General features: G+C 41.9%; 1 protein-coding gene across 1 annotated transcript in view; it reads right to left on the reverse strand.

Moving 5' to 3' along the window:
• SH3GL1 (SH3 domain containing GRB2 like 1, endophilin A2) overlaps window positions 1-20481 on the reverse strand; it is a 200717-nt gene that overhangs the window by 74022 nt on the left and 106214 nt on the right. The window contains exon 5 of the mRNA XM_044306712.1: window positions 2297-2430. Coding sequence (XP_044162647.1) covers window positions 2297-2430 — 134 coding nt within the window. The remainder of the gene's footprint in view (window positions 1-2296; window positions 2431-20481) is intronic.

Raw genomic sequence — 20481 nt, forward strand, 5'->3', positions numbered from 1 at the left:
GCTGGGCTGCTGGTGTATGCCTCACCACGTAATCCGACAGCACCAGCCCCACTCTGCTGCTCTTGAAGCGGATACTGCGCAACCTGTGGTCTAGCGACACGGGGCCGGGTACGCCTGGTGGTATCAGGGCCTCAGCCTCCTCGTCCGAACTTTGGGTCAGAGAGCCACTGCTTTCTACAGGTTTGTATTCTGACCCGCTGGATTCATCAGATGAGGGTTCCCACTCCTCATCCGACTGGGTCAGAAGCCTGTAGGCCTCTTCAGAAGAATACCCCCTGTTTGACATTTTGGGCAACTAAATTTAGGGGTATTCCCTGAGACTACCCAAGAAAAAAAAAGCAAGCCTGTCTTACAAAGGGGAGGCTAGCGAAGTACCGGAGGCCGCTGCGGTTGATAAAAAAATATCAAAACTGATTTTTTTTATCGCCGCAGTGCGTGTAAAGTGATTGTGCAGTGATCAAAAAACATTTTTTTTTTGTCACTGCGGTGGGGCGGGCGTGGGTGAACGCACGTGTGGGCGACCGATCAGGCCTGATCGGGCAAACACTGCGTTTTGGGTGGAGGGCGAACTAAAGTGACACTAATACAATTATAGATCTGACCGTGATCAGTTTTGATCACTTCCAGATACTATAAAAGTACAAATGCTGATTAGCGATGCGCTAATCAGTGAATCAGTGACTGCAGTGCGGTGGGCTGGGCGCTAAACAATCGCTAACTACCTAACCAAGGGGCCTAAACTATCCTTAAACTATCAGTCAATACCAGTGAAAAAAAAAAAAAAAAAAGTGACAGTTTACACTGATCACCTTTTTCCCTTTCACTATTGACAGGGGCGATCAAGGGGTGATCAAGGGGTTAATTGGGGTGATGGGGGGTGATCTTGGGCTAAGTGTACTGTTGGTGTGTACTCACTGTGAACTGTGCTCCTCTGCTGGAACCAGCCGATGAAAAGAACCAGCAGAGGAGCACAGCAGCCATTTAACACATTGTATTTATAAATATAATGTGTTAGATGGCTTCTGATTAGATTTTTTGAAAATCATCAGCCTGCCAGCGACTATCATTGGCTGGCAGGCTGATGACGAAATTGTCCTTTAACTTTTGCCAGCCCGCGATGCGCATGCGCGGGCCGGCTCTTACCGAAATCTCGCGTCTTCCAGGAGGAATTACAGGGCCGCCGCAAAGACGCATCCCTGCGTGCAGCGGTCCTGAGGAGGTTAAAATACTGCCTCTCCTCTCTCTACATGGTCTGTCTTAAAGACTTGTTCGTTGCCCATAGCAAAGAATCGCAGCACAGTTTTTAATTTACTACAATACTGTAGACTGATATTTACCAACCTGTGGCTCTCTATCTGTGATTGGTTGCTATAGGCACAAACGAAAGCCGTACTATGATTGGTTGCTATGGGCAACAAACAGGTTGTTGGACAGCACATGTGGGGAGATTACAACTCTGGATAACAAAGGTCCTTTTGAGAAATGCAGGTAAAATCAAAGCTGTGCTGCGATTGGTTGCTATGGGCAATAAACTAAAATAAATAAATAGATTGTCTTTTATACAACACATGTAGGGAGATGAGAGGCAGATTGAAATACAGGGGAGATGAAAGATCCAACAGACTATAAAGGGGGTCTGCCAAAACGGGCACAAAGATGAATGGGCAACTGGGGCAGTTACGGGTTTTGAAAAGTTTGCAGGCATGACCTAAGTGTTAGGGCGGCCATATATATTCAATATCTATTGGTCAAATGATAAGCCATCTGTCTCAACTTCCTCCCACCATAGTTGATATGGACAAACATCTAAGCAGTTCTGCGATTTGTTGCTTTCCCTGCTCCTCGGCAGTAGAGTTAAAAGCCAAATTAACAGGATAGATATATATATATATATATATATATATATATATATATGTATATGTATATAAAAACAATATTTTTTTTATTTCTTTTTTAGGCCCCACTACAATCAGAATACACTGCAATACTTCTGTCCCACAGTGCATTTCATGTAACAGGGATTACATTATATCTACTACCAAGATGGGATAGGAGTCATCTTTAAGCCCATCCATTAGATTGGTGTGATAGTTGTATAATACAGTCGGCACCTGCAAATGCCTGTATTACTATGACATACAACTATGTCACTTCATGGGACCAAAACAGTTCTCACAATGTAATAGTACTTCATGGGTATGAAGGGGTTATTGCTACTTATAAGACAAACCCCTAAACTTCCAGTAAAAAAAAAAAAAAAAAAAGTTGAACTCAGCAATATATTAGTAATACCTACCTGTATTTCTTTTAGGTCCTTGTCACAAAGGTTTTGCAGGGGATCCAGGAAGTTTTGCTTCACATCTATATCCAGAGAATCTTTCACTTCTGCAAGTCTTTTCATGGCCTCCCCAGCATCCAACAATGCATTACCTATTTGACAAAATAACAAAACAAAATACACGAGCAATGCTAGTGAAACCAATAACATGTTGCCATGTTTGACATAAGTGTCACACATCTCTGATGGACTGTATAGTGCAAGACAAAAGATAAAATAATAATGGCACTTCCGAGTTAATGGGGTCCTTAAAAGAGGACCTGTCACCACTCCTGAGATGCCTGATTTTTTTTATGCCCATTTTATCAAAACCATTTAACAATCAATAAAGATGTCTTATGTTTGAACAAAAATACATTGTCTGTCATTGAATCAGATACAGAACACATGACATCATAATCAGTCAATATACAGCTCACTCAAATAATGCAAAAAACAAACAAAAAACAAGGTATATAAAATAGGGAAAAAAAAGGAATATAAAGTAACATAAGTTGGCGACATGAGCACGAGTTTGGGTCTTACAGACAGTTAACCTCTTTTCACACTTATTCATACACATCTCAATATTGTAGAGATATTTTAGTCAAGGACAACTTAAGCCATACATCCCATTTCTTAATGAACTGGGGTATTTTATTTATGGAAGAAGCTATTAGTTTCTCTGGTAAGCCGTTCTCATTAATCATACCTATGACTGCAAATGGATGGGAATTTGATTTCTTCCAGTAGCTAGCCATTTTAATCTGACAGCAATTACAGGAGTAATCACCGTTCTGATCTCATATGGAAAGGAATCTAAGTCTACTGACAAAAGGGCTTGTGCTGAGAGAGATTGTAACTCCACATACCTTGGTCAATAGGTTGGTGATAGCTAACCAAAGAGCTTTAATCTGTCTACAGTTCCACCATACATGAATCAGGTCAGCCTTGGGTTCAAAGCACCTCCAACGTTTATTAGACGTACCAGGATATAAGTTATTTAGCCTGGACGGAGTAAGATACCACCTGTATAGAATCTTTCTTGAGTTTTCTATGCGATTCATACACTTAGATAAGCTGGGTACAACTGAGAAAGAGGTTTGCCATTGATCAGGAGTGAGAGCAGTTCAGGTCTTTTTCCCCCCATTTGCGATGATATAAAGCTAAGGGGTCATCCATGGCTTCTAACACATAGTTGTATGATAGGGACAATGCCCTGAAAGGATGAGAAAAGCTATATAGTAAATGAGAATGTTTAGAAGAATCAGGCAGGGGACATGTTTTCTTTGATGTCTTAGGGTACTTTCACACTTGCGTTTTTCTTTTCCGGCATAGAGTTCCGTCACAGGGGCTCTATACTGGAAAAGAACTGATCAGTTTTATCCCCATGCATTCTGAATGGAGAGTAATCCGTTCAGGATGCATCAGGATGTCTTCAGTTCAGTCGTTTAGACCGATCAGGCAAAAGAGAAAACCGCAGCATGCTACGGTTTTCTCTCCGGCGAAAAAAAAAAAAAAAAAGACTTGCCTGAACGCCGGATCCGGCATTTTTTCCCATAGGAATGTATTAGCACCGGATCCGGCATTCAGAATACCGGAATTCCGGACCAGTCGTTCCGGCATGCGCAGATCGGTAAAAATGAGAAAAAATGTACAAGACGGATCCGTCGGTCCGCATGACAAGCGGAGAGCGGATCCGTCCTTGCAATGTATTTGTGAGACGGATCAGTCTCACAAATGCTTTCAGTCAGCGGCAGATCGGCGGATCCGGCGGCCAGCTCCAACGACGGAACTGCCCGCCGGATCACACTGCCGCAAGTGTGAAAGTAGCCTTAGCTGCAGATACTTTTAAATATCCTTATTGGGTATATCATACTTATCACTAAGTATATTAAAGGGTAATAAATCAGCATTTTTAAATAATTCCCCTATATATTTAATGCCGGCATGAATCCATAGTTTAAAGATTCAAATCTCGAATACACCTCTCCAGTACTTCTAGGTGGACCTTATAGAAATCCACATTGATGACTTTCAGTTTGGTGGTTAATAAGTTCCATAATCCTAAAGCAGCATTGATTGTAGGGGAGAGGTATATTTTATGCTTTAGTTCTGTCACTGAATGGAAGTAAAAGAATGATGATGGATTAGATGTTCCCAAACACACAGGTTGTATAATATCTTACAATAGATGGGCACCCGAATATATTTCACCTTTATTTATGAAAAAATCCCAATTTTAAAAAATTCTCACATTTTCAAAATTTCTATTTCTCTGCTTCTAAAACAGAAAGTGATACCTAATAAAATATTTACTACTTAACATTCCCCATATGTCTACTTTGTGTTGGCATCATTTTGGAAATGTCATTTTATTTTTTTAGGACGTTAGAAGAATTTCACTTTTTGGGCAGATTTTCCATTTTATTACAGTTTTTTCTTTAACACATTGAGGGTTAACAGCCAAACAAAACTCAATATTTATTACCCTGATTCTGCGGTTTACAGAAACACCCCACATGTGGTCGTAAACTGATGTAAGGGCGGACGGCAGGGCACAGAAGGAAAATAACGCAGTATGGTTTTTGGAAGGCAGATTTTGCTAAACTGGTTTTAGATGCCATGTCCCATTTAAAGCCCCCCTGATGCACCCATACAGTAGAAAATCCCAAAAAGTGACCCTATTTTGGAAACTAGGGGATAAGGTGCCAGTTTTATTGGTACTATTTTGAGGTACATATGATTTTAATTACTCTATAGTAAGTTTTTTGTGAGGCAAGGTAACTGAAAAATGGCTGTTTTGGCACAGTTTTTTTATTTTTATTTTTTTATACAAGATTCATCTGACAGGGTAGATAGTGTGCTATTTTTATAGAGCAGGTTGTTACGGACACAATGATATCAAATATGTCTACATTCTTTGTTTCAGTTTTACATAATAAAGCAATTTTGAAAAAAAAAATTATGTATTTGTGTGTCCATTTTCTGAACGCCATATGTTTTTTTTATTTTTCTGCCGATCGTCTTGTGCAGGGGCTCGTTTTTTGCAGAAAGAGTTGAGGTTTTTATTAATACCATTTTTGGGCACATAGGATTTTTTGATCATTCATTATTACACTTTAGGGGGCAAGGTGGCCAAAAAATTGGCTGTTTTGAAAAAGGTTTTTATTTATTTATTTTTACAGCGTTTATCTGAGGGGTTTGGTCATGAGACAGTTTTATAGAGCAGATCGTTACAGACGTGGCAATAACTAATATGTATACTTTTTCTTTCTAAGTTTTACACAATAATAGCATTTCTGAAACAAAAAAAAAAAAACGTTTTAGTGTCTACATAGTCTGAGAGCCATAGCTTTTTTATTTTTTGGGCGATTGTCTTAAATAGGGTATAATTTTTTGCGGGATGAGGTGACTGATTGGTTTTTGGGGGTCATAAGCCTTTTTGATCGCTTGCTGTTGCACTTTTTGTGATGTAAGGTGACAAAAATGGCTTTTTTTTTTTTACACAGTTTTTTTTAATGGTGTTTATCGGACGGGGTTCATCATGTGATCTATTTATAGAGACGGTCGTTACGGACGCGGTGATACCTAATATGTGTATTTTTTTCTTAATTTTTTACAGGAAAAGGCAATTTATTTTTTTAATTTTACATTTTTATTTATTTTTACTTTTATTATTTTCACTTTATTTTTTATCAAGTCCCTCTTGGATCTTGCATTACAAAGTATAATACAATCAGATGCCCTGTAGGTGGCATAAGCGGACGCTTTTGCAAAGTGTCCGGTTGCCATGGCAATCATCGGGTGCTGCCATCGCAGCGCGGCAGACCCGATAGTGGAGAGGGGGAGCCCCCTCCCTCTATTAACCCCATGGATGCTGCTGCATCTATGGGGTTACAGCAGAGTGTCAGCATAGAGCTGACACTTTCTGCTGATGGCAGCAGCTCAGGAATGGAGCCGCTATCGCACAGCAGGGGGAATCGCACGGCATCGGGGGCAGCGCTGGAACGGGGGGGTGTCACAGCCAACATTGAGGGACGTGCTGCATCACAAAATGGGGGGAGGAGGCAGGAGATAAGCTTCAGCGGCAATCAGACACAAGGTGGGGCTTGGAGGGGCACGAGGACACTACTGATCAACAGAGTGCAGATCAGAGCCTCAAACCGGCATTTTTTCACTGTCGCGATCCGATTGGTTAGTCTGTGCAGACTAACCAATCGGATTGATTGCCGGCAAGGGACCACTCTGATTGGTCCCTTGCCGGCATTACAGAACTGTATGCTGTCCGCAGCAGGACGGGGCAGAAGCTTTAATCCAAGCGCTTTGCAGCGCTTGGATTAACCGCCTCCGGACCGCCTAACGTAGATGTGCGGTCCGGAGGCGGCAGCCCTGCGCATAGTGACGCATAGACACGTCATCTCGCGAGGGCCGAGATTTCCTGTGAACGCGCGCACACAGGCGCGCGCGCTCACAGTTAAAGAAGGTAAGCGAGTGGATCTCCAGCCTGCCAGCAGCGATCGCTCGCTGGCAGGCTGGAGATGCGATTTTTTTTTTTAACCCCTAACAGGTATATTAGACGGTGTTTTGATAACAGCGTCTAATATACCTGCTACCTGGTCCTCTGGTGGTCCCTTTTGTTAGGATCGACCACCAGAGGACACAGGTAGCTCAGTAAAGTCGCACCAGACACCACACTACACTACACCCACCCCCCCCCCCCCCCCGTCACTGATTAACCCCTTATGAACCCCTGATCACCCCATATAAACTCCCTGATCACCCCCCTGTCATTGATCACCCCCCCCCCCCCCTGTCTGGCTCCGTTCAGACGTCCGTATGATTTTTACGGATCCACGGATCGGATCCGCAAAACACATACGGACGTCTGAATGGAGCCTTACAGGGGGGTGATCAATGACAGGCGGGTGATCACCCATATACACTCCCTGATCACCCCCTGTCATTGATCACCCCCCTGTAAGGCTCCATTTAGACGTCCGTATGATTTTTACGGATACATGGATCGGATCCGCAAAACACATGCGGACGTCTGAATGGAGCCTTACAGGGGGGTGATCAATGACAGAGGGGTGATCACCCATATACACTCCCTGATCACCCCCTGTCATTGATCACCCCCCTGTAAGGCTCCATTCAGACGTCTGCATGTGTTTTGCGGATCCGATCCATGTATCCGTAAAAATCATACGGACGTCTGAATGGATCCTTACCAGGGGGGTGATCAATGACAGGGGGTGATCAGGGAGTGTATATGGGTGATCACCCGCCTGTCATTGATCAGGGAGTTTATATGGGGTGATCAGGGGTTCATAAGGGGTTAATCAGTGACGGGGGGGGGGTGATCCCCCGTCACCCATATACACTCCCTGATCACCCCCTGTCATTGATCACCCCCCTGTAAGGCTCCATTTAGACGTCCGTATGATTTTTACGGATACATGGATCGGATCCGCAAAACACATGCGGACGTCTGAATGGAGCCTTACCAGGGGGGTGATCAATGACAGGGGGGTGATCACCCCCTGTCATTGATCACCCCCCTGTAAGGCTCCATTCAGACGTCCGCATGCGTTTTGTGGATCCGATCCATGTATCCATGGATCCGCAAAAATCATACGGACGTCTGAATGGAGCCTTACAGGGGGGTGATCAATGACAGGGGGGTGATCACCCATATACACTCCCTGATCACCCCCTGTCATTGATCACCCCCCTGTAAGGCTCCATTCAGACGTCCGCATGTGTTTTGCGGATCCGATCCATGTATCCATGGATCCGTAAAAATCATACGGACGTCTGAATGGAGCCTTACAGGGGGGTGATCAATGACAGGGGGTGATCACCCATATACACTCCCTGATCACCCCCCTGTCATTGATCACCCCGCCCTGTCATTGATCACCCCGCCCTGTAAGGCTCCATTCAGAATTTTTTTTGCCCCAAGTTAGTGGAAATATATATATTTTTTTGTTGGTTTTTTCTTACTAAGTCTCATATTCCACTAACTTGTGTCAAAAAATAAAATCTCACATGAACTCACCATACCCCTCACGGAATCCAAATGCGTAAACATTTTTAGACATTTATATTCCAGACTTCTTCTCACGCTTTAGGGCCCCTAAAAAGCCAGGGCAGTATAAATACCCCACATGTGACCCCATTTTGGAAAGAAGACACCCCAAGGTATTCCGTGAGGGGCATATTGAGTCCATGAAAGATTGAAATTTTTGTCCTAAGTTAGCGGAAAGTGAGACTTTGTGAGAATTTTTTTTTTATCAATTTCCGCTAACTTATGCAAAAAAAAAAAAAAATCTATGAACTTACCAGGCCCCTCATTGAATACCTTGGGGTGTCTTCTTTCCAAAGTTGGGTCACATGTGGGGTATTTATACTGCCCTGGCTTTTTAGGGGCCCGAAAGTGTGAGAAGAAGTCTGGGATCCAAATGTCTAAAAATGCCCTCCTAAAAGGAATTTGGGCACCTTTGCGCATCTAGGCTGCAAAAAAGTGTCACACATCTGGTATCGCCGTACTCAGGAGAAGTTGGGGAATGTGTTTTGGGGTGTCATTTTACATATACCCATGCTGGGTGAGAAAAATATCTTGGTCAAATGCCAACTTTGTATTAAAAAAAATGGGAAAAGTTGTCTTTTGCCAAGATATTTCTCTCACCCAGCATGGGTATATGTAAAATGACACCCCAAAACACATTCCCCAACTTCTCCTGAGTACGGCGATACCAGATGTGTGACACTTTTTTGCAGCCAAGGTGGGCAAAGGGGCACACATTCCAAAGTGCACCTTTCGGATTTCGCAGGTCATTTTTTACACATTTTGATTGCAAGGTACTTCTCACACATTTGGGCCCCTAAATTGCCAGGGCAGTATAACTACCCCACAAGTGACCCCATTTTGTAAGAAGACACCCCAAGGTATTCCATGAGGGGCACGGCGAGTTCCTAGAATTATAATTTTTTTGTCGCAAGTTAGTGGAATATGAGACTTTGTAAGGAAAAAAAAATTCAAATAAAAATCATCATTTTCCGCTAACTTGTGACAAAAAATAAAAAGTTCTATGAACTCACTATGCCCATCAGCGAATACCTTAGGGTGTCTACTTTCCGAAATGGGGTCATTTGTGGGGGTTTTCTACTGTTCGGGCATTGTAGAACCTCAGGAATCATGACAGGTGCTCAGAAAGTCAGAGCTGCTTCAAAAAGCGGAAATTCACATTTTTGTACCATAGTTTGTAAACGCTATAACTTTTACCCATACCATTTTTTTTTTTTTGCCCAAACATTTTTTTTTATCAAAGACATGTAGAACAATAAATTTAGCGAAAAATTTATATATGGATGTCGTTTTTTTTTGCAAAATTTTACAGCTGAAAGTGAAAATTTCATTTTTTTTTGCAAAAAAAATCGTTAAATTTCGATTAATAACAAAAAAAGTAAAAATGTCAGAAGCAATAAAATACCATCAAATGAAAGCTCTATTAGTGAGAAGAAAAGGAGGCAAAATTAATTTGGGTGGTAAGTTGCATGACCGAGCGATAAACGGTGAAAGTAGTGTAGTGCAGAAGTGTAAAAAGTGGCCTGGTCATGAAGGGGGTTTTAGCTAGCGGGGTTGAAGTGGTTAAAGAGCTGCCATGACGTCTATACATGTGGTAGCTGCACGGGGTATGTGTTTTTGCTCTTCTCAGATAGTGTTCATGTTTGTGCTTGCATAAATGATATAGCTCAGATCTTAAATCTTGGAGTTGTTTATATGTTACGGGCGAAGGTTTGAGTTTATGTGAATGTTCAAGGTCTGCTATAGCTTACTTAGTTTTTCTGTCTGGAGAAGGCTATATTTTTTGTTATGAGCAGTGATTTTTATTAGCTGCCCCCTTATAAACGCTTTATGCACACACCACACAGTGATCAGGGAGACATCTGCAGTGCAATTGAAGCAAAAATATTCCTGCAGGCTATACCGTTTTTGTTTTTTATAGTCAGGATGCGTTAATAAGTAATTATTTAATCTCCAGGGTGAGTATGAATAATTATTAGTCTTCCGAAATTTAGCACTGGTGCATGGTCCGACCATATTAGTCAATGCTGGCCTTTTTGATTTTTTGCAATAACCATTTACCTACGATAATTAGGTAAATTCTCGAGTATGATTTATGTGGATGGGAGTAGAATGTGTAGCCACACTCGGAAGCATGAAGCGCTCTTCATGTATCATACAGATCTTCAGATAGGAGAAGCTTTGAAAAGGGGGATGAGTGTCTGGAATCTAGATGGGAGGATTTAACCATGATGGCTGATGGGGGTAACATTGAAATCTCTGCACATAAGCAGTGACCCCTGTTTTATGCTGGATATCTTTGATAATAAATCGTTAAAGAAGACCTGTCACCGCTCCAGACATTCCCGTTTTAAAAGCTTCATGTATTCCCCATGTAACAATTCTGAAGCCCTTATTATGGCTCTATGGTGTGCCATTCCTTTATTATTCCTGCTAGAAGTTATGAATGAATTTCTATTAGCCTTCAGTAAGGGTACACAGGAGAGGAAACAAAATGGAGGGGGGGGGGGTGTCCCTGCACAGACTCATTCAATTCATATACATACGGTCAGTGCCCATGCATTGGAGACTGCAATGTATATACACATAAATATATTAAACACGTGTGTATATATTTTGCATATACAGTCCAGTACATAAAAATTGGGATATAGCCACAATTCGAACATTTTTGGCTCTATACACCACCACAATGGATTTTAAATGAAACAAACAAGATGTGCTTTAACTGCAGACTGTCAGATTTAATTTGAGGGTATTTACATCCAAATCAGGTGAAGAAAACACCCTTCACAACAGTTGGCCAGATCAAGAACACTCCCCAGGAGGTAGGTGTATGTGTGTCAAAGTCAGCAATCAAGAGAAGACTTCACCAGAGTGAATACAGAGGGTTCACCACAAGATGTAAACCATTGGTGAGCCTCAAAAACAGCAAGGCCAGATTAGAGTTTGCCAAACGACATCTAAGGCTACTTTCACACTAACGTTTTGGCTTTCAGTTTGTGGGATCCGTTCAGAGCTCTCAGAGCTCCCCAAAAGGGATCCGTTTTGCACTAATGCATCCTGAATGGAAAAGGATCCGCTCAAAATTCATCAGTTTGCCTCCATTCCGTCTCCATTCCACTTTGGATGTGGACACCAAAATGCAGCTTGCAGCATTTTGATGTCTGTCTGACAAAACAGCCAAACATTCTGACACACAATGTAAGTCAATGGGGATGGATCAGTTTTCTATGACACAATAGAAAACTGATCCATCCTCCATTGACTTTCAATGGTGTTCAAGACTGATCAGTCTTGGAGGTGTTAAAGATAATACAAACTGATCCGTTCTGAACAGATGCAGACTGTTTGTATTATCTGGACGGATCCATCTGTGCAGATCCATGGCGGATCCGCACCAAACGCGAGTGTGAAAGTAACCTAGAAAAGCCTTCACAGTTCTGGAACAACATCCTATGAACAGATGAGACCAAGATCAACTTATACCAGAGTGATGGGAAAAGAGTATGGAAAAGGAAAGGAACTGCTCATGATCCCAAGCATACCACCTCATCAATGAAGCATGGTGGTGGTAGTGTCATGGCATGGGTATGTATGGCTGCCAATGGAGCTGGTTCTCTTGTATTTATTAATTATGTGACTGCTAACAAAAAACTAAATGGCTGCACACCATTATATATACACAAACAATAGAGCTAAGAAATGGGGGTCATTCTAGATAAAAGTGGTACAATACAGACTATAAATGAGTATACATGAATAATGGAAGCTCTTAGCGCACATACGTGTCGGGCCCATCTACCAGGCGTCAAGGTGGCTTCCGCAGATGGATCCCTATCACTAAAGAAACTGCCTCACTTTGGACTTAAGCCTACAATATTCAGGGCAGTGTAGGAACCAGCTACAAACATTCTGCTCAGAAGTCCCAGGTAGATGGGTGTGTCCAGCCTAAAACTGACTGCTAACAAAAGCAGCAGGATGAATTATGAAGTGTTTTGGGCAATATTATCTGCTCATATTCAGCCAAATACTTCAGAACTCATTGGACAGCGCTTCACAGTGCAGATGGACAATGACCCAAAACATACTGCAAAAGCAACCAAAGAGTTTTTGAAGGTAAAGAAGTGGAATGTTATGCAATGGCCAGGTCAATCACCTGAACTGAGTCCGATTGAGCATGTATTTCACTTGCTGAAGGGAAAATGCCCCAAGAACAAGCAGGAACTGCAGTAGAGGCCTGGCAGAGCATCACCAGGGATGAAACCCAGCGTCTGGTGATGTCTATGCGTTCCAGACTTCAGGCTGTAATTGACTGCAATAGATTTGCAACCAAGTATTAAAAAGTGAAAGTTTGATTTATGATTATTATTAGGTCCCATTACTTTTGGTCCCTTACCAAGTGGGAGGCACATGTGCAAACTGTTATAATTCCTACACCGTTCACCTGATTTGGATGTAAATACCCTAAAATTAAATCTGACAGTCTGCAGTTAAAGCACATCTTGTTTGTTTCATTTGAAATCCATTGTGGTGGTGTATAGAGCCAAAAAATGTGCCTCACTGTAAATAAATATGTAAGTATACATACACACGTGTGTGATCCTGGCTAGATGTCCTGCTTTCCCTGTTGGATGTAGGGGGTGTGGCGGCAGTGCTAGGGGGATTGAGTAAGTAGCTACTGCACTAGGGACTCTAACCCTGGGTTCACACCTGAGCGTTTTTGTAGCGCGTTTTTAGCAATGGTAAACACGCGTTTGTGTGATTGACTGCAGTGTTGTCCAATGAGTCTATGGCCAAAACGCGCGACAAACACCCAAAAAAAAAGCTCAAGAACTTGTTTATGCGTCAGGCGTTTTACAGCGCGTTCAAACGCGCTGTAAAACGCTCAGGTGTGGACTTAGGGTAAAGGTTTTTGTTACAACCAGCTTCTGACAGGAATCAGCTGTTTGTAGAGAGGGAACAAGCAGCTGATTCCTGTCAGAATTGGAGCGGGAACCAGGGAGCCCACCACTGACAGGAGCAGACTGCACATGCACATGGACGAGCTTGCTCTTACAAAAAAAGTCTCTGGCATATGCTAACATCCCTGTTAGCGAATCTACGATACGTAAAACACTAAACAAGAATGGATTTCATGGGAGGATACCACAGAGGAAGCCACTGCTGTCCCAAAAAAAAAAAAAAAAACATTGCTGCACGTTTACAGTTTGCACAAGAACACCTGGCTGTTCCACAGCAGTACTGGCAAAATATTCTGTGGACAGATGAAACCAAAGTTGAGTTGTTTGGAAGAAACACACAACACTATGTGTGGAGAAAAAGAGGCTCAGCACAACAACATCAAAACCTCATCCCAACTGTGAAGTATGGTGGTGGGGGCATCATGGTTTGGGGCGGCTTTGCCGAGTCAGGGCCTGGACTGATTGCTATCATCGAAGGAAAAGTGAATTCCCAAGTTTATCAATAAATTTTGCTGGAGAACTTAAGGCCATCTGTCCAGCAGCTGAAGCTCAACAGAAGATGGGTGTTGCAACAGGACAACGACCCAAAGCATGGAAGTAAATCAACAGAATGGCTTAAGGCTACTTTCACACTTGCGTTAGGAGCGGATCCGTCTGGTGTCTGCACAGATGGATCCGCTCCTATAATGCAAACGCTTGCATCCGTTCAGAACGAATCAGTTTGCATAACTGTTTATTTCAGATCCGACAGTATATTCTAAACACAGAAGCGTTCCCCCCCCCCCCCCTGTATTTAACTTATTGGTGGCCAGTGTGGCCCCCCCCTCCCTCCCCAGTATTAATTGTAGCCAGTGCGGCCCCCCTCCCTCCCCAGTATTAATTGTAACCAGTGCGGCCCCCCTCCCTCTATATTCATCGGTGGCCAGTGCGGATTCCCAGTATTAAATATGACCAGTGCGGCCTCCCCCTCCCTCCCTAGTGTGAAAGTAGCCTTAAACAGAAGAAAATACGCCTTCTGGAGTGGCCCAGTCAGAGTCCTGACCTCAAACCGATTGAGATGCTGTGCCATGACCTCAAGAAAGCGACTCACACCAGAAATCCCAAGAATATTGCTGAAACAGTTCTGTAAAGAGGAATGGTCAAGAATTACTCCTGACCGTTGTGCATGTCTGATCTGCAACTACAGGAAACGTTTGGTTGAAGTTATTGCTGCCAAAGGAGGTTCAACCAGTTATTAAATCCAAGGGTTCACATACTTTTTCCACCTGCATTGTGAATATTTACATGATATGTTCAATAAAAACATGGTAACATTTAATTCTTTGTGTGTTATTAGTTTTAGCAGACTGTGACGGGCACACGGCCGGGCGCAGAAGGAAAGGGATGCCATACGGTTTTTGGAAGGCAGATTTTGCGGGACTGTTTTTTTTGACACCATGTCCCATTTGAAGCCCCCCTGATGCACCCCTAGAGTAGAAACTCCAAAAAAGTGACCCCCTTTTAGAACCTACGGGATAGGGTGGCAGTTTTGTTGGTACTAGTTTAGGGTACATATGATTTTTGGTTGCTCTAGATTACACTTTTTGTGAGGCAAGGTAACAAGAAAAAAAATTATTATTTTTTTTTTTAACAGTCATCAGACAGGTTAGATCATGTGGTATTTTTATAGACCAGGTTGTCACGAACACGGCGATACCCAATATGTATACTTTTTATTTTTATTTATGCAAGTTTTAAACAAATCATTTCATTTTTGAAACAAAAATAAATAAATCATGTTTTAGTGTTTCCATAGTTTGAGAGCCATAGTTTTTTCACTTTTCTTTAACTGAATTGCATGTACACCATCCCATCCCAAACTGCAGAATGCCAATCAGAATGCTCAGTTCATCAGAGGAGCTCTATGACTGCTCTCTCTTTGAACCCCAGCTCTCACCCCTTCTGAAGCTAAACTAAGCTCAACTACTGTTAGATTTACTTGTATTTTATTTGTTTGGGCTGCAGACAGAACAGCCTGAGCGCTGGGTAAATGATATAGCATAGAACAGCTTTCTGCATCCATAGGTTTATATCCTTTAACTCTGACAAGTAGCAGGAACATGCAAGCTACTGACGCAATAAAATAACAATTTTGATAAACCAAATACAATGCATGCGCCTACAAGGAGTTAACATAAAAGTCTGTTTTAAAAAACATCAAAGCTGGAGGGCGTTATATGTAGTGATCAAAGTTCCAGGATACTTACTTTAAAGAGTAACTAAACTTTTATACAAGCTGTTTTTAACAAATCAAAAATAATACCAATTCTACTTAATACCCGAAGGTAAATTCCATGTATAAGAGAGTTATTATATATTAGAACATAACCTTTAATCAAACCACAAAGATTTATAATATATGTAAACTCAGAATAAGGCCTCATGCACACGGCCGTTGTTTGGGTCCGCCTCCGAGCAGCCGTTTCGGGCTGGGTCTCCTGGGCAACTGTCAGCGTCTTACAGTGTAAGACGCTGACAGTTCAATTCAGTACAATACAGAATGTATTGTACTGAATTGAAATAGGGATCAAACCCTGAAAAGGTGACGTCCCACAGTGGGACAAATATAAAAAGAAACAAAAAAAAAAAAAAAAAAAAAAGAAACAAAAAGAAAAAGTAAACATTTTAAGTATTGCCGCGTCCGTATCGACCTACTTTATAAATATATCATATGAATCATATGAACTAACCCCTCAGATGAACAAATAAAATAAAAAAATAAAACATTTTTTGTCACCTTACATCACTAAAAGTGCAACACCAGGCGATCAAAAAGGCGTATGCCCCTCCAAATTAGTACCAATCTAACAGTTACCTCATCTCGCAAAAAATGAGCCCCTACACTCTCAGAATATGGAGACACTAAAACAGGATTTATTTTGTTAAAAAAATGCTGTTAATGTGTAAAAATGTAATAAATAAAAGTTGACATATTCGGTATCGCCGTGTACGTAACAACCTGCTCTATGAAAATACCACATGCCCTAACCCCTTAAAAAAAAAAAAAAAAAAAAAAGTGTAAAAAAAAGACATTTTTTGTCACCTTACATTACAAAAAGTGTAATACCAAGCGATCAAAAAGTCATAACGCACCCTAAAATAGTAACAGTCATCTCATACCAAAAAAAAATGATACCTTACAAAAGACGCCCCCCTCCACTGCCACACAAACACACCGATGACATCAGACAGACACGACAGCGGAGATTATGTCAGCACAGACTACAGGAAGCAACAGAGTACAAAGTTCCTTCCTTGTTCCTGCGCTTGTGTCTCTCGCGTTTTATTCTTACTGTTATAACGTTCCGTGTGTTGCCATACTGGTCTCTCTCCTCTCTGTCCAGCCGCACCGATTGTGTGTATTGTGTCCGATTGGAGCTGCACACAGTTCTTAGTTCAGTCAGTCCTGGGATGTGCTATTTATCTGACTATGCATGTATGAAACTGATTGTAAATATAGAGACTATGCACTGTAGAACTCAAGCAGCGCGATGATGTCATCGCGCCGCCTGCACCGGCCTTTGATAGGCTACAGGACTAGTGCTTGTAGCCCATCAGACGAACGGGCAAGGGAGACGCCTCTCCCCTGCTCCTCCGCACCATTCATCTGTATCGCTGTCCTGAGGACGGCTATACAGATGAATATGGAGATGAGCGATTCCACAATGGAGGCGCTTATCTCCACTCCTGCTGCCTCCGGACAGAACAGGGCCCCCTCCAGGGCTCCGCACCCGTCGCCCGTGCACCTTTTAAAACGGGTCGAATACCGTAATTGGGTCAAATACCCAAGCATCAGGACCAAATTCCTGGTCGCCATGGCGACCTGGCGCCTGGGATTTGTCGAGCCCATGGTTAACAAAAGTTTGTAAAATCAGTTTTGAATACCTTGAGGGGTGTAGTTTCCAAAATAGGGTCACTTTTTTGGGAGTTTCTACATTAGGGGGGTCTTCAAATGTGACATGGTGCTTTCCAAAAACCATATGGCGTTCCTTTCCTTCTGCGCAATGCCGTGTGCCCGTACAGAAGTTTACAGAAACACCAAATATGTGGTCGTAAACTACAGAATCAGGGCAATAAATATTGAGTTTTGTTTGGCTGTTAACTCTCGCTTTGTTAATGGAAAATTGATTAAAATGGAAAATCTGCCCAAAAAGTGAAATTCTGAAATTTCATCTCTATTTTCCATTAATTCTTGTGGAACACTTAGGCCTCTTTCACACAGGTGCAATGCGTGAGGTGAATGCATTGCACCCACACTGAATCCGGACTCATTCATTTCTATGGGGCTGTGCACATGAGCTGTGATTTTCATACATCACTTGTGCATTGAGTCCAAATTGCTGCATGCTCTATATTGTGCGTTTTTCACGTTGGATAGAAGTGAATGGGGCTGCGTGAAAATCGCAAGCAAGTGTGGATGCGGTGCGATCTTCACGCATGGTTGCTAGGCGACGATCAGGATGGGGACCTGATCTTTACTATTTTCACTTATAACATGGTTATAAAGGGAAAATAATAGCATTCTTAATACAGAATGCTAAGTAAATTAGGGATGGAGAGATAAAAAATACCATTTAAACTCACCTCTTCCACTTGTTCGCGCAGCCCGGCTTCTCTCCTTTCTTCTTCGAGGACCTGGGAGAAAAGGACGTTTGGTGACATCACTGCGCTCACCACATGGTGAATCACATGAGCCATCACATGGTCCATCACCATGGGGATGGACCATGTGGTGAGCACAGTGACGTAACCAAAAGGTCCTTTTCCTCCCAGATCAAAGAAGAGAAGCCGGACTGTGCGAACAAGTGGATGAGGAGAGTTTAATTTTTATTTAACCCCTCCATCCCTAATTTAAGTAGCATTCTGTATTAAGAATGCTATTATTTTTCCTTATAATCATGTTATAAGGGAAAATAATAAAATTTACACAACTGTGAAAAAGTTCGGGTCTGGGTACCAAACAGGCATTTTTTTTCTCACGCACGTGCAAATTGCATTAAACCGCTATGACGCACGCATTTTCCTGCAATGCACCCGCATCCCATCTGGCCCTCACACGCGACGCCCGTGTGAAAGAGGCCTTAAAGGGTTAACAAAAGTTTGTAAATCAGTTTTGAATACCTTGAGGTGTGTAGTTTCTAAAATGGGGTCATTTTGGGTGGTTTCTATTATGTAAGCCTCACAAAGTGACTTCAAGACCTGAACTGGTCCTTAAAAAAAGTGGGTTTTGGAAATTTTCAGAAAAATGATCCAAACATGAAGTAGACATATGGGGAATGTAAAGTAATAACTATTTTTGGAGTTATTACTATTTATTTAAAAAATAGCCTACAATGAGACCTGGTGATCACACCTCCATCATAAAATAAAACCTATAAAAATTGGTGTGCATAACCCAACAAATTAGCACGAGTGTAACAACGTAGCAAAATGTAATTTATTAGCTATCACTTAAAAAGAAAATACATATAGCAAGGGGAGTAAACATGAACCAGTGTGATAGCAAGAATATGAGGAGAGCACATGTGAAGGGGATAGTAATAATAATATACAAGTGCAGAGAGTCATATGTGGTAATACTGAATGAAGGCTTGGACGTGCCTGGTCCACTGCACACCACCGGTATGAGGAAAATGTGCAGGGATCAAGCAAGCACACAGCCTGCAAGTGTAACAGCAGTACTGCACAGGGTTTACAGAATGGAAATACAATCACAGTCAACAAGTTACAAAGTTAAAACAAACAAGATAGTGATCCCCTTCCCAGTGTCACCTCACCTTCCCAACGCGTTTCGCCAAACAGTACTCCCTGACGAAGCCTGTTTGGCAAAACGCGTTGGGCAGGTGAGGCGACACTGGGAAGGGGATCACTATCTTGTTTGATTAACTTTGTAACTTGTTGACTGATTTTTAGGTTTTGGTTTATTTATTATAAATGTAGAGAAATTGAAATTTGAAAATATGCAGATTTTCAGACATTTTTGGTAAAAAAAATAATAATTCATGAATAAAAAAACATTTTACAAAAAGTATATTTAGACACACTATACCACCAAATAATACACCCATAATAAATAAAAAAATTTATATATATATATATATATATATATATATATATATATATATATATATATATATATATATATATATATATATATATATAGAGGTGTCTCCCAAAAGATAATACAAGAGGCATTATTGTGGGGAAAAAAAATAAAAAATTCGCAGCTTTTATTTACATTTGAGCAAAAAAAAAGTGTCCAGTCCTAAATTATTCTTACCCTTCTCAATAAACCATAGAAAAGCCTTTATTGGCTATTACAGCAATCAAACGCTTCCTATAATGGCAGATCAGCTTTTTGCATGTCTCCACAGGTATTTGTGCCCATTCATCTTTAGCAATGAGCTCCAAATCTTTCAGATTGGAGAGTCTTCTTGCCATCACCCTGATCTTTAGCTCCCTCCAATTGGATTCAAGTCTGGACTCTGGATGGGCCACTCCAAAACGTTAAAGTTGTTGTCTGCTAACCATTTCTTCACCACTTTTGCTGTGTTTTGGGTCATTGCCATGCTGAAATGTCCACTGGTGCCCAAGGCCAAGTTTCTCTGCAGACTGCCTGATGTTGTCGTTAAGAATTCTCATGTATTGATCTTTTTTCATGGTGCCGTTTACTGCGATTAGGTTCCCTGGTCCACTGGATGAAAATGCCCCCAAAGCATTAGGTTCCCACCACCATGCTTGACAATGGGGATGGTGTTCTTTGGGTTGAAGGCTTCTCCTTTTTTACACCAAATGAAGGAAACATCATTGTGACCAAACAAATTTTTGTTTAATCTGACCATAACACAGAAAACCAGAAGTCGTAGTCTTTGTCCAGATGAGCTTTCGCAAAGGCCAAGCAAGCTTCTATGTGCCTTATCTGCAGAAGTGGCGTCCTCCTTGGTCTTCATTGTGCAGTGTGCGTTGGATTGTCTGCCTTGAGACATTGCCACCAGCAGAGACCAGATTCAGCAGGATGGCCTTGGTGGTGATCCTTGGATTCTTTTTCACCTAACTATCCTCCTGGC

Source organism: Bufo gargarizans, chromosome 1 (genome assembly GCF_014858855.1).
Source record: "Bufo gargarizans isolate SCDJY-AF-19 chromosome 1, ASM1485885v1, whole genome shotgun sequence".
Classification (NCBI taxonomy): domain Eukaryota; kingdom Metazoa; phylum Chordata; class Amphibia; order Anura; family Bufonidae; genus Bufo; species Bufo gargarizans.